The 14794-nt window shown below is 37.3% G+C and overlaps 1 protein-coding gene across 1 annotated transcript; it reads left to right on the forward strand.

Annotated features, from left to right (window-relative positions):
- Positions 1-5424: 5424 nt before the first annotated feature.
- Positions 5425-7678, forward strand: LOC306864489 (GTP-binding protein Di-Ras2; the record flags this gene model as incomplete). The annotated part of the gene is made up of 1 exon (XM_079408527.1): positions 5425-7678. The coding sequence occupies one exon, from the start codon at positions 5425-5427 to the stop codon at positions 6022-6024; it is 600 nt and encodes a 199-aa protein (XP_079264653.1). The 3' UTR covers positions 6025-7678.
- Positions 7679-14794: the final 7116 nt, after the last annotated feature.

Raw genomic sequence — 14794 nt, forward strand, 5'->3', positions numbered from 1 at the left:
ACTATTTTTTGTCCTATCTTTGACTTCCTCTTCTATCTGAGAACGAAAACATATAATAGCAGATATTTAGTACCTCCTAATTAGTACACATCTATTGAGATAATACTTTAAGATGATAACAAGTAAGCAATGAAATAAAAACTTCAATCAATGACTGAAGCATGCAAGCCACAACCTTCGCATAAATCATAATAACCCAGAAAATAAGGCAGAAACTAAACTGTAAATTAACATGTTTAATATATGCAAGGTTTATAATTAGTAAACTAGCAGGGAGAGCAGATGTGTTTGCGGTTCATTGAGCTGAACGCAGCTGTGATATTGTACAAATTAAATTGTTTACTTCTGTTCACAATGTTCTTTAGTCTGTGATTATATAAAACAACATGTATTTCAAAAGTGTGATTTATGCAATTATAATAAATGCTAAAATAATATATCTTATGCTACAAAAGCCAACACAGAGGGCGTTTCATCCTAGCAACAGAGAGAAATGCAGAGTTGTGCTACAAACAATCAAAGAATTTCGCAACAAAGTGACATTTAAACTCTGAACCCTGGATCGCATTTTACGCTTCATGATATGTGGAGACCTGGCAAATGGTGGCAGCAATTCATTGTCTTTCATTCTTTCTTTCTTTCCTTGAGCATGCACTTGAGGTACAGTACCTGTCAAATGTTTGGAAACATTATCCCCCGGTTTCACAGACAAGGCTTAAGACTAGTTCTAGACTAAAATGAAAATCTGAGCGTTTTCAACTGAAAGAAACTTGCACTGACTGATCTTAAAATATATCAATGCCTTTGTTTTGTCTCAAGATGCACACCAGTAATGTTTTTTTCTAAGCATGTTTATTAAAATGTCTTAATTGAACAATGTCCTAATCCTGGCTTAGTCTAAACTCTGTCTATGAAACCGGGCCTTTGATTTTTAAATGTCTTTAATGAAATATCTTATGCTCACCAAGGCTGCATTTATTTGATCAAAAATACAGTAAAGCTGTAATAATCTGAAATATTATTACAATTTATTTTTAACTGAATATTATAGTAAAATGTCATTTATTTCTGTGATCCGAGCTGTATTTTAGCATCATTACTCCAGTCTTCAGTGTCACATGATCCTTCAGAAATCATAATAATATGCTGAATGAATAATGCAGTGAGTTTATTAGTAATGTCAGGGGTCGGTTTGTGAAGTGTCATCTGCTCTCACGAGGGGGCAGCACAATGCTTCAGAACAACTGAAACTCCTTCATAGTGACCACATCTGTTATACCAATAGACAGGCTGTGGTTAGCAGCCGTTTATTTTCCTAAACCGATCAAAGATGATTTTATCAAACCCACATGCACTGTAGTATACACTTGGGTCTGTCATCATTTTACTGTTTGAAATGTGTAATGCAAATACGTTTATGTACATAATGTACATATAACACAAAACAAGTTATTTTAAAAGCATCAAATGTTTAATCCGTTTAGATTTTGCTAAAAAAAACTCATGAAATTTGGCAAAATCCTAGTTATGCATTAATCATAGGCACAAGTCAGCTCTAGAGATGGCAGAAGTAAATAACTTGGTATACACTACCAGTCAAAAAGAATCCTCTTCTGCTCACCAAGCCTGCATTTATTTGATACAAAGTAAAATTACGGTAACATTTTTAAATATTTTGACTATTTAAAATAACTGCTTTCTATTTAAATATATTTTAAAATGTAATTTATTCCTGTGATTTCAAAGCAAATTTTTTTAGCATCATTACTCCAGTCACATGATCCTTTGGAAATCATTCTATATTATATATAATATTCTGATCATGTATTATTATTATATGAGTATAATGTTTTCAGAATGAATAGAAAGTTCAGAAAAACAGCATTTGTCTGAAATATAAATCTTTTGTAACGAGTCTTTTGTCACTTTTGGTCAATTTAAAGCATCCTTGCTAAATAAAAGTATTAATTTCTATATATATATAAATTATACTGGCTCCACGCTTTTGAATGGAATAGTGTATAAAAACCTTTTTGTGCTATTTTTTTAGTTATCTAAAAATAATGATTGTAAATAAAAATCTATATTTACAAAAGCAGTCATAAGTCACACATATTTGTAGCAATAGACAACAATACACTGTTTGGGTCAAAATTATAGATTTTTCTTTTATGCAAAAAATCATTAGGATTTTAAATAAAGATCACATTCCATGAAGATATTTTGTAAATTTCCTACAGTAAATATATCAAAACTTAATTTTTGATCAGTAATATGCATTGCTAAGAACTTCATTTGGACAACATTAAAGGCGATTAAAATGTGGTTCAGGGATTCAGTACCATGGACAGGTCTCATGATGGGACAGGTCTCTCATCCCAACCAAACCCAGTGGAACCAGTGTCAATGACGAGAACATCGTGCTCATAATCAGAGGAAGGTTCTGAACAACACCAACCTATCCCTGCGCAACTCAGACACTGAGTAAAATCCCCAAAATCTGCTGCTGTATCCCAGTTCACATACTACCAGTCAGATATTGTATTCAAAATTATAATTAGCGTCCTAAATCATAGTATGTTCAAATGAGTATCCCAAAGGTACCCAGATCGTCTACTTTTTCTGGTGGAAATTCAAACTGCAGATTCATGTATGACTTTCTAATTCACTCACTCTCTAAGGCTGATGATACAGGGGACAGCTTTTTGAGCAAGGCAACTTTTTTTGAGCAGTGTTGCTTGAACACTTTCCCGCTGAGAATGGGTAACACATTTCTATCTGCATAATTTAAATCGGTCGTAGGCCCAGCAACATTCTTCAAAAAGTTGGCCCGAGATCTGTGTCTCACCTGGTTGCCCGTTGACGCCAATATTTCCCAAAGTTGCCTGACAACATTGCTCAAAAAGTTGCCCTGTGTATCATCAGCCTGAGGCATCCCATTGCAATATACTGAGCAAATGTTTGATAGAAAGAGGAAAAGCCTCTGCCATTAGACCTCCAGACCTGTTTTGAAGACTGAAGCTGTATTTCATTTCAAAGGCTCTGGAGGTTGCATTTGTTGGCCACACATGTCATAGATGCTGTATTATTTCAGAAAAGTAACCATTATATTCCATAGTAATTTACACCTCAAAAGGAATGACAGTCCGTTTTTATAATGGTTGCTTTTCTGACAAGAGACAGCCTATAAATGATGTATGTAGATGACAAATGCAGCCCCCCGGAGGGCGCAGCCTTTGAAATGAGACACATACCAATACTAGCATACTAATCGTACTATTTTTGCCTCAGACAGAAATGGTAAGAGTTGCAGGTGTACGCGTCCGAATTCAGCAGCAGCTTCTGCATGGTGAACTCACAGCTCCAAATGTATATTATATCTCTCCTTTATATAGTAATATACGTAAAACACGTTTTCATGTTCACAAGTACATGTAAAAAATATATGTTTTTATGTTATTTTCTGGTCTGATTTGGTAACAGTATTAAAAAAAAAGGGTTGATGGGGTTTATTTTCTGGTGAGTATTACAAAAAATGTGTTGTGTTGTTCTTGTCTGTATGAATGCAAGCTGGTATAGTTTTAGAATGTATTTTGCTTCAAACATTAGTCAAACATTGGGGGAAGTCATGGCCTAATGGTTAGAGAGTCGGACTCGTAATCCAAAGGTTGCGGGTTCGAGGGATTGTAGGTGGGGGGAGTGAATGTCCAGCGCTCTCTTCACCCTCAATACCACGACTGAGGTGCCCTTGAGCAAGGCACCGAACCCCCAACTGCTCCCGGGCGCCGCAGCATAAATGGCTGCCCACTGCTCCAGGTGTGTGTTCACGGTGTGTGTGTGTTCACGGTGTGTGTGCACTTTGGATGGGTTAAATGCAGAGCATGAAAATGCAGAAGTTAAATTTTTTAACTTCACAAAAGCTTAGCATCGTTATTTTATCGTTCATCTGTGTAAACAATTTGCTTTATAAATAGCCTTAAGGTGACTTTACACAGAAAGCTGAATAAGATGCAAAAGAAAGTATGAATGAAGTCTGTATGCCTTACAAACACTATAAAACCAAATGTTGTTGGAATACATAATGAGGGCTGCTCATATGGAGCCATGTGTTTTGCAGCAGCAGGGGACAAACACACGAGGCATTGACGTCACGGGGCGAGAACGGGAGAGAGTCAGCGCCTACAGGAAACAGCGCTGCCCCTTTAAATATCAGTCATGCCTCAGATGGATCTTTAGAGGAATCGCAAACCACCAGAAAAAACAGCCCACATCCCATCATTTCCATCGTCTACCGCGACATGACAACAGCAATTACGTCTTTAAACATCAACATTTAGGTGAGTTTAGTATCGCATCCATTCAAAACCCGCGACTTAAATTTGAACAGTGTTTTGTTTTTATATATATAATTTATTATTTAAAATACACCGTGTTTATTATGCAAAATGTATTATATATCAAATGATCGTAAAGAAATTGTCCATTATCTTGCCTGTTTCTTCTGCGCATCTTGCCTGCACCATCCGACAGCTGCTGCATCAGTTTACTGCCAAATAAAATTCAATCAAATATTTCCACGAGTCGTTCTTGCTCGCATCCTCCATGTGCTCACTGAGTAGATGCTCTCCTGCATCGAGCGAATCAGGGAAACGCAGCCTACTAATCAGGCAAGTCAGACTGGCAGAGGTCTCATTGGCCACTATCTCTGCTGACTCTGGTTATATGTGAAACAGTTCATATAAAAGCTGAGGTTAGTTTGATCTGAATTGCATTCATTTTTAAAAGTCTTACATGATTTATATGCTTAATATATTATACTGTATAATGCATTAATTCATGGTATGTCAAAGGCAATAAGAAAGTGTCCCATTTACAGGTATTCTGATGTTATATAATATGATGTTTGGCTGATTTTATGTTTCGGAGTGATGCAAATGCTGTGTTTTAAATTGTCAACTTTTGGTACACTCAGAAAAAAACAAAGCTGTCACTGGTATGGTACACCTTTGCAAAGCTAACAAGTGCATTTATACATGTTTGTACCTATAGAGCCAGGTCTCATGAAAATGCATATAAATAGTACGCCAAATAAAAACAAAAACTCCTGGTATTTATACGCAAAAATCGACTTTGGCGTGCATATGATACGCAGTTTTCGCATATATAATACGCATCTACACCACAACCCTAATCCTACCCACCGCATAGCATATACACGCATATAAAGTCCATTTTTGTGTATAAATACCAGGAGTTTTTATTTATATTTATACGCACTTTCATGAGATCTTGTTGACCTATAGTGTGCATATTAGTAACTTTTAAAAAGGTACTGCTCCAGTGACAGCTTTTGTACCCTTTGTACTTATATTTCATAATCATTCCTTTCAGTTTGCCCCCATCCAGGTCATTTTGAGCAACACCATGCCAGAACAAAGCAATGATTACCGGGTGGTTGTGTTTGGAGCTGGAGGAGTGGGCAAAAGCTCCTTGGTCTTGCGCTTCGTGAAGGGAACCTTTCGCGAGAGCTACATCCCCACTATCGAGGACACCTACCGGCAGGTGATCAGCTGCGACAAGAGCATCTGCACGCTGCAGATCACAGACACCACAGGCAGTCACCAGTTTCCTGCCATGCAGCGTCTGTCCATCACCAAAGGCCATGCCTTCATCTTAGTCTACTCCATCACCAGCAAACAGTCTCTGGAGGAGCTCAAGCCCATCTTCGAGCAGATCTGCCTGATTAAGGGGGACATCGAGAACATCCCAATCATGCTAGTGGGCAACAAGAACGACGAGGTGAACGCTTGTGAAGTGGAGAGCGGTGATGGAGAGGCTTTGGCCAAGAGGTGGAAATGTGCCTTCATGGAGACATCAGCTAAGACAAACCACAACGTTAAGGAGCTGTTTCAAGAGCTGCTTAATTTGGAGAAACGCAGGACTGTTAGCCTTCAGATCGACGGCAAGAAGAGCAAGCAGCAAAAACGAGCCGAGAAGCTCAAAGGCAAATGTGTGGTCATGTGAAAAACCAAAGTGTGCTTGGAAAACCAAAATGGTTTCGCTTTCACGATGCTCTGGCTAACACTGTTTTACAAGAATGTTGGGCACGTATTTACCAAGGTACACTTTTACAGGAACAAGGATTCAGTGAGACTCCAAAAATCGTGGTAAACTTTTCTTTCTTCTGTGAAACACTAAAGTAACATTTTTGAAGAATATACTGGCTGCTCTTTTCCATATTACAAATTATACAGATTATTCAGCTCTTTGACACGTTTTCCTGTGGAGAAATGCCTAAAGATTTCATGAAGTTATCACTTTAATTACATAACTTCTCTAGCTTGTCACAGATGTGATTGTGATGCCGCTGCAGATTTTAGTAACCAACCTGTTCTACTCTGTTCAAGACCACAAAAAAAGACGGGCTGATGTGCATGAACCCAATGGCCGTACTAATACCCTTTCTTTTATCAGTAATGTAGACTAACAATTGCATATGACATTTCAAAACGCAGTAAAATCAGTCGTTACAGCAGAGGCTGGGCTACAGCATATTAATGTACTGTATAACAAATACATCATATATGGCAGTTCATGATCGCATATATCGGCTGAATGGGAACGTGTAAAGGCATGCAGCCTGTAGTGAAGGTAGTAGTCAACCAAAATAAGCTAAATGGTTGTTGCTGTGTTAGTTGTGCAATTTATTATCTAAGATTTAAGTAAGGCTGTTGTAGTTTTATTTTACTTCCATATGCCTTAGATTTAAAGCGTAGGCTATAGTTTTCTTTTTAGGCTTTCTATTAAGGAGTTTAGAAATGTGCTTTTTGAAAAGGGAGTTGACTATTTTCCTAGTGTAGTATTTGTATCAAGGGATATTGTAGCATGGCAGGAAAGATCAGCTAAATTCACATAAACTTTAATTAATTGTAAAACTTAAATGAAAACTGCACTGGCAAAAAAAGAAAAAAATATATTTTCTTAGTATTTTTGACGGGGTTTTTTTTGTTTTGTTTTACCTTTTGAGTTAAAATAGTTTTTCTTAAGCCACTGACAGATATTTGTCCTTTTTGAGCACATTTTTGATCATATTTGTCACAAAACAAGACTTTATGTCTTAAGTCATTTTGCTTCTCAAGTAAATGTATCTTGATTCAAGAATGTTGAGATAATTGGAATAGAAAACGAGACAAAAATACTAAGCCAGAAAATCAGATTTTGCAGTGTGTCTGTTTCATTTTTAAATATTGTAAACAATAATATTAACTGATGACAAAATGACTAATAATTGGCAGTAGTGCTTTTTCAAATGAGCTAACACGAGCTATCAACTACTGTAGATGCGTTTACACATTTAGTGAAATATCAGCAAGTGCTTTTGAGAGTGATATATTTTGTAATTATATATTTTTAGCATGACAGGTCTTGTAATCAAGTGCTATACTGTATTGAAACTCACTTGTCTTAAATCTGTGCAAATGTTGCTAATGAGAATTGATGGCCATATGTAGCTATTATGGATGCTCAGTCCCAAAGCTTACAGTGGGTTTCTGTTATACAGTAGGAGTTCTGATATATAAAATGGAATATTGTTTTGATGAAATGCCTGTATAGACTTCATGTGTGCCTACAAGTTTATATGATTGTATTATAGGTCACAAGAATAAATAATATTATGCATTTGATGCTGAATAGTCTTATTATAATGAGAGGCTATAATGACAGCGGTCAGTTTTTCTTCATCCATTAACTAGAAATGGATCCAACATTTTCACATGAAAACATTTTATGAGTTGCAATAGAAACCTCTTGCCTTTGAATTCCAACAATTGTGTTAAGGTCAGTCTACCAGCTGCTACGTTTATCTGTGTACTTGATCAAACAGATGATGAATGGTTTGACTCTGCTGGTGTGTGGGGAAAGGCGGGGGATGAATGTGTGTGGTATTTAGACTTATTATGTCAGAGTAATAAGCCCGCCTGCCTCATTACTGGCAAGTCAAGTGGCCTGCAGTATAATAGAGCACCTGCCAGCACTTAACAAGCATCAAGCCAGTAGACTCCACCAGCATCATGCACCATTAATCTGAGTAGAACATTCTGTTATTTACAAACTACAAAAACTAGCAGCAGCCAGACAATTATAATCCTTTATAACAACAATCTATAATGACCACATGTGAAGCCCTGAAATGGACCATAAAAAAACAGGGGGGGGGAAATGTAGTCAGTAGGAGGAACAGACAGAAATATAGTTGCTGTTCACCAATATTGTCAAAATAAATGTCGTCTTTTATAGTCAAACCTGACATGAGACCAAATACTGAATGGCTCTATATTTAATTAGAGAGCTCCATACTTCAGTTTTTAAAAATCACTTATTTCTATTACAGGTTCATGACATACACTTTTAAAGCATTTTAACCTGTTAACCCGCATCGGCCCGCGGGCGGGCCGGAAGGGCGTGGTCGGGCGTGGTCGGACTTTTTATTACCTTTGTTTTAGAACAATATTCAATCAATTATCATTAACTATATATCATTTGAAAGCTAAAACACTCAAGATTAACGATGTGAGCTTGTTTTTGAAATCAATACACCAGAGAGGAAAGGGTTAACAGAAATGCTGAAAGACCGGCCATTTAAAATGAACAAAGCGAACCGCAGTACTCACGTTTGATCGCCAATAGCGCTGGTCAGCTCAGACTTTTCCAAGACACACCAGCATACATTTCAAGAGAAGGGTCCACTCTTCAAAATGCATCCACTTTTTAATCAAAAACAACGAAAAAATAGGGGAAAACACGATAGATCCTCCTTTGTTTACATAAGCGATTCGAGTTATAGTTATCGATAGCGTCCATTTTCCAATAAATATCGATTATAATTCGTATTCCAGCTTTGAAACGCCATCTATTTCCAGCAGAATCGTCTCTTCCGAGTAAGAATAGCCCTCCCTCGTCTCTCTCCTTCAATCGCAGGAGCTGTTATAACCCGGGACAGTAAGCGCGTCCGTGAATGGGTCAGCGAGGTGTCAATCCGGACACATCACAATAGGGGTGTTTGAACCCAGCCAATGCCTCGCCAGCACAGTTTTGATGGATGGAAGTGTTAGCCAACCACAAGGACGTTTAAAGTGATTGACAGTTTGAATAGTTTACGTAAGATTGTTTAGAGAATAGCTCGGCGTATTGTCCGTGTGTTTTCGTGCGCTCTCGGGTTACGCATGAAGCGTACACATAATGGCGTCGCAGCGCTACACAGACTGGCTATCAGCGAACAGATGTTGTCCAAAGCTCACATCTGAATCTCTCCATCATGGATCTTCGACTTGAGAAGTGTTTCTGTGGCGTTTGGTGGTGTTTTGGAGGACGTGGGGAGAAAAATGGCTAATTTAGTAGCCGAATACGCGCTGAGATCGCTGGGAAGCGTGGATAGCATTAGCACGTAAGTGTCTCCACCCTCCTCTTGAATGTTTATGTGTCTTTATCATGTATTTGCAGCTTTTGTTTCATGTTAGCTGTTTTAGATTCTAAAAATGACAACGGAGAGGGATAATATGAGGGGATTACATGAGTTTTGTTCGTGTGGGTGGGTGGGTGTGTTTGTTTGTGGGTATGTCCCGGTTATTGTGTGTGTGTGCGTGCGCGCGTGTGTGTGTGTGTGTACAAAATGTAAACAGTGTTGCAAGTTTGATTTGTTTTGCTTACACACTTTCTCACTCTTTTTCTCTCACTCTTCCCTGTCTTTTCAGAGGTCTGGTGAATCCAGATGGTCAGAAAAAAACCATTTTAGTGGCTGCTAGAGCGTCTTCCTCCACTGTAAATACTGTAAATAGTTTTTTTTTTTTATTATTTAGTAATATTAGTAATAGTAATCTATTACTATATTAGTAAAATAGTAATATTCATAATATTCACCATATAAAATAAATAAAAAATACAAATGTTGTAAAAACAATGTATTTTGCATGTTTTGTGTTTTCACTAGTTCAAAAATGATCAAATCTGTTTTGGTTCACTGTTTTCATTATTGGAATTGTTCAGAATAAAGACTGTTTAGTTATGTTCAAATTCTGAAATAGTTTTGTGTTTTTTTGTGGTTTCATTGGTAGAGCAGTTCTGAATTGATATACATATGTAGTATGCAGTGTCTTATGGAGTCTCTAAATAGCATTTTTGAAAGGATTCCTAGACTTTTCTTGAAATAAAATATCCAAATGACTTTTCCAAAGCTTTTCTTGAAATGAAATACCATAAAGATGTACTTTCTGTAAGTCTTTACCTATAAAAAATTTATTATTTCATATTTTATTTCAGGAAATATTTAGGCGTTTTTTTTTCAAAAATGCCATTTGTAGACTAACCAAATGACTAAATGAGTCAGCACTACAAATGCTGTTCAGAAATAGTTTTTTATTGTGTGTTTTGGTGGGCAGAGCAGTTCTGAATTGATATACATATATGTATTATGTAGTTTTGACTCATTTGGACATTTGTTTACAAAGTGTCTATTTGGGGTCTCCAAATGGCTTTTTTGAAAGGACGCCTAGATTTTTTTTAAATAAAAGCTTACAGAAACTACATTTTTGGGAGTATCATCCTCAAATTTGAATCAAAACATGGTCAGATGTTCAGCTTTATCTTTATGGTGTTTTCAGGCCTTTGGCATGAAAGTCTCATCCATTTTTCCCTTAGTGAGCTTCATTAAAACATATCGCGAGTCAATTTCATGTATATTTTACCTTGTTTTACTCTATTGCTATACTAATTTTGAGTTATTATGACTCTAGAGTAACAAAGGATCAAGTGTCTAGTTTCAAACAACACCAGATTTTTAAATATAGACCTTAGGGTTCAAGAGCTACAGACATTTTTATTTGGTTATATCGTTTTTTACAAAATGCTCAAAAATAGGGGCGCAGGGTAACAGGTTAATCCAGGTTTATACTTTTGTTCGTTTATTTAAATAATCTTTTTTGATAATACGTTAGTAATACATATTAGTGCATAATAAGAGTAAACACATTTCAAAGATGTTGTTAAAGGATTGTTCATTGCTAGTCACCTCGATGCGAACGGCTTCCAAGGCTGCACTGAAGCAAACATTTTAGATACACAAAGATGGTGCACTCATGAATGGGAGAAAGTGGGGGATGGGGATTGTAATATTTTGCCCCCTAGTGGGCAAAATATTACATCAAATATTGCCGACTAGTGGGTAGCCACACAGAACTTTCAAATTGGTCGTAAAGAAGTTGCAACCCTCCTCTTATTCATCATGTTAAAATTATGGGTCCCACTTTATATTAAGTGGCCTTAACTACTATGTACTTACATTTAAAGTAATTATTTGATACAATGCACTTATTGGCATTGTGCTGCCCTCTCCATCTCCTGTATCTGTCCTAAACATCAGTCAATCGGATGTCTTTCACCTTTTTAGTCGCTGTAATCCACGGAAAAGCCCTGGCCCTGACAAAATCTGTGGTAATATCCTCAAGCACTGTGCAGAACAGTTAGCCCCTGTGTTTACTGATATTTTTAACTCCTCTCTTAACCTTTGTAAAGTCCCTATCCTGTGGAAAACATCTACAATTGTACCTGTGCCAAAACTGTCAAGACCCGAAGAGCCAAATGACTTCCGGCCAATAGCACTGACATCCCTGGTTATGAAGTGCTTGGAGCGTCTGGTAAAGAGGCACATTGTATTCCAAACCCACCATCTTATGGACCCCCTTCAAATCAGGTCTCCAGGGGGGTGGATGATGCAATTTGGACATTAATGCACCTTTTGCACACTCATCTTGAGAAACCAAAAACTCATGCTAAGATTTTATTTGTGGATTTTTCATCTGTTTTTAACACTATGCAACCTGAGACTCTTGGAGAGATTTTAGCCAATGACTTCCATCTTAACATAGGGATTATTCATTGGATCATGGACTTTCTTACCAGTAGAGTCCAGCGGGTCAGAGTGGGCTCAGTTCTGTCTGATGCGATGACAATTTCCACAGGCTCTCCACAAGGATGTGTTTTATCTCCTATATTATTTATTTTATATACAAATTCATGCACTAGTACTTTTCAAAATAGGCACTTTATTAAATATGCAGATGACACCGCCCTAGTGAGTCTGCTACAAGATGGGGAGGTAGATCATGGGCCAGTTTTAGACTTTTTTTTAGAATGGTGCAATAAGTCACATTTAATTTTAAATACTAACAAGACTAAAGAAATGCCCATAAATTTGAGAAAATCACAGCAATCTACCGACACTTTTATTAATGGGGAAACTATTCAGGTTGTCACAAATTACAAATACCTTGGCATTGTACTGGACAACAAGCTTAAATGGGATTTATGGACTGACCTTTTGCACACGAAGGCACAGCAAAGAATGTACTTTTTAAAGAAACTGCTTGTTTTTAATGTTAATAACAAAATGCTTCAAATGTTTTATACTGCTTTTATTGAAAGTGTTTTAACTTGCTGGTTTGGAAATGCTATTGAGTCACAGAAAAAGACAATCAGAAAAACAGTTACAACTGCCAGCAAATTACTTGGGATAACACTACCAAGCATGGAACACATTTATAAAGATAGACTGGTGAAAATGGCAAATAACATTATATGTGACTATACTCATCCTCTAGCATCTCACTTTAAACTACTGCCATCTGGGCGTCGTTTTTGTCTACCCTTCCTGACTAAGAACAGATCTAAATTCTCTTTTATACCACAAGCCATAAAAGCTTTAAATCAGTCCATAAGCTAGATGCCCAGCTGGCTGTATAGTGTAATGTAGGGTGTGATGCATGTTCTTTATGTTATGTCTGTCTGTGTCTGATGTATGGACTAATTGTTTGGTGTTATATGTTTGATGTCCTGTCATAAAGTGCCTATGCGACTGTGCTGCAAACCTAACTGCCCCACGGGGATAATAAAGTTATCTACTACTAACATATCCACACAAAACAAAAGATATGAATCAGCCCATTTAATAATTAGAAAAAAATATTTTGGACAAAATTATTCATAACCACCCATTTTACAGAAATAGTGTTTGAATGTTTGATGGACAAGTATTACTAATTATCATATGGTCAGGTGGTCCAGCTGCATAAACTCAAATATTTCCAACTGCAGCACAAATCAGACCTGAAAATTCTGCGTATGCATATGGGTGCTCCACACAGCTCACATTGGAAATGAATGACTTCCGGTCTATAGCTGTTGCTGCATTCACACCATGTCGTAATTACTGTAATTTCAAGGTGACAACATGTGACATTCTACTTGGAGCTATTCACACCCTTGGACTATCGCACTATCAATGCCTAAACATAGTGGCTAATGAATCTGAGGTGGTCAGGTGGTTGCTCTCAGAAAATTCCCAGTTCACAAGTTGTAATTACGAGGTCTACGAGGACATGAATGCTTTCTATGAGTTGGTATCTCGTAATCACGGTAACTACGATATGGCGTCAACGCACTATTTCAGTTGACCCTTCACAAAGATCCACCCCCCTTAGTTACTGTTTCTATGTCCAACAAGTCATGGTGCTCTCACACCACACATCATGTTCTCACGCTGTGAAAATACACCGCAGAGCAAAGAGGAAACTGCCAACATGCTGACAGACAAGACAAAGCAGGTTACTTTTGGCAAGAAACAAAGTCTCAGCTTTCAATTTTTGTCATTTTGTAAGAAATTCAAACAATAAATACCATTTTTACCGTTAATGTGTCGTGACAGATCGCTGTAGCGCCTTGGTTCAAGCGGCACGTGAACCGATCATCTCTTCCTCTTATATTTACTAGTTATAGCAAATGAACATGAATGAACATCAGAAGGTATTTTATTTCAACTGCGGTATGACATCAATACACACCATTTTCAAGTTCAAGTCCACCAATGTTAATCTACTCTCCTGTCTGATTTGTTTGTTGGACAAATGGCAAATACAGCGTTATGATTGGTGAGATTGCCTGTCAGTCAGAATTTGAGGACTGGAGCTGCGTTCCAATTCAGAGGCTGCATCCTTCGAAGGCTGCATTCGAATACCAATAGCAAAGGATGCAACCTTCAAATTGGGACACAGCTCCAGTCCTTTGAAGGCCGTGAAGTTCGGACGGAGCATTGTGAAATGGGATGGTGACACAGTTGGTCTTCGAATGCATCCTTCAAAGGATGCAGCCTCTGAATTGGGACAGAAGAAAAATGATGGATAGATACAATATTGATAATCAGTAGACTAATGCAATCAGTCAGAATGTGCTAACAATGCTATACTAAGGTTAAAGTTAATATGATCACGCAAGCAGAAAAACAACATACTATTGCCAGATATTGCTTACATAAAATCACCTAAATGCAGGTTAAGCCAAACTGACTCAACTGAATCAAATTACAAAAATAAAGAGTAAACCATAAATGTATATTTTTATGTTTTTCTCAAAACAATTTGTGACAATCCACAGAAAACGTATTCCTCCCCATTTTTGACATAGACAATGGAAACATTATCTGGCAACATGGATTCACTTAATGCAGTTAACTTAATTGCAAGATAAGTAATGGTTACTCAAATTAATATCCTACAAATAAGGTAAGAAAATAGAAATAATGCCATTGTGTTTCCTTTGTTTTATCTCTGCCTTTGGGTTTTTCCTAAGCCATTTCAGCTGCGATTGGTTGTGTCATGGAAAAGTGGGGAGGGAGGTTGGGGAGTTGAACAAGTCACGGCTCTCCACTGACTTCATGCCCATTAAACGGCAGCTGTTGCTCCTGTCG

This window comes from Barbus barbus (assembly GCF_936440315.1).
Source record: "Barbus barbus genome assembly, chromosome: 45".
NCBI classification, from domain to species: Eukaryota; Metazoa; Chordata; class Actinopteri; order Cypriniformes; family Cyprinidae; genus Barbus; species Barbus barbus.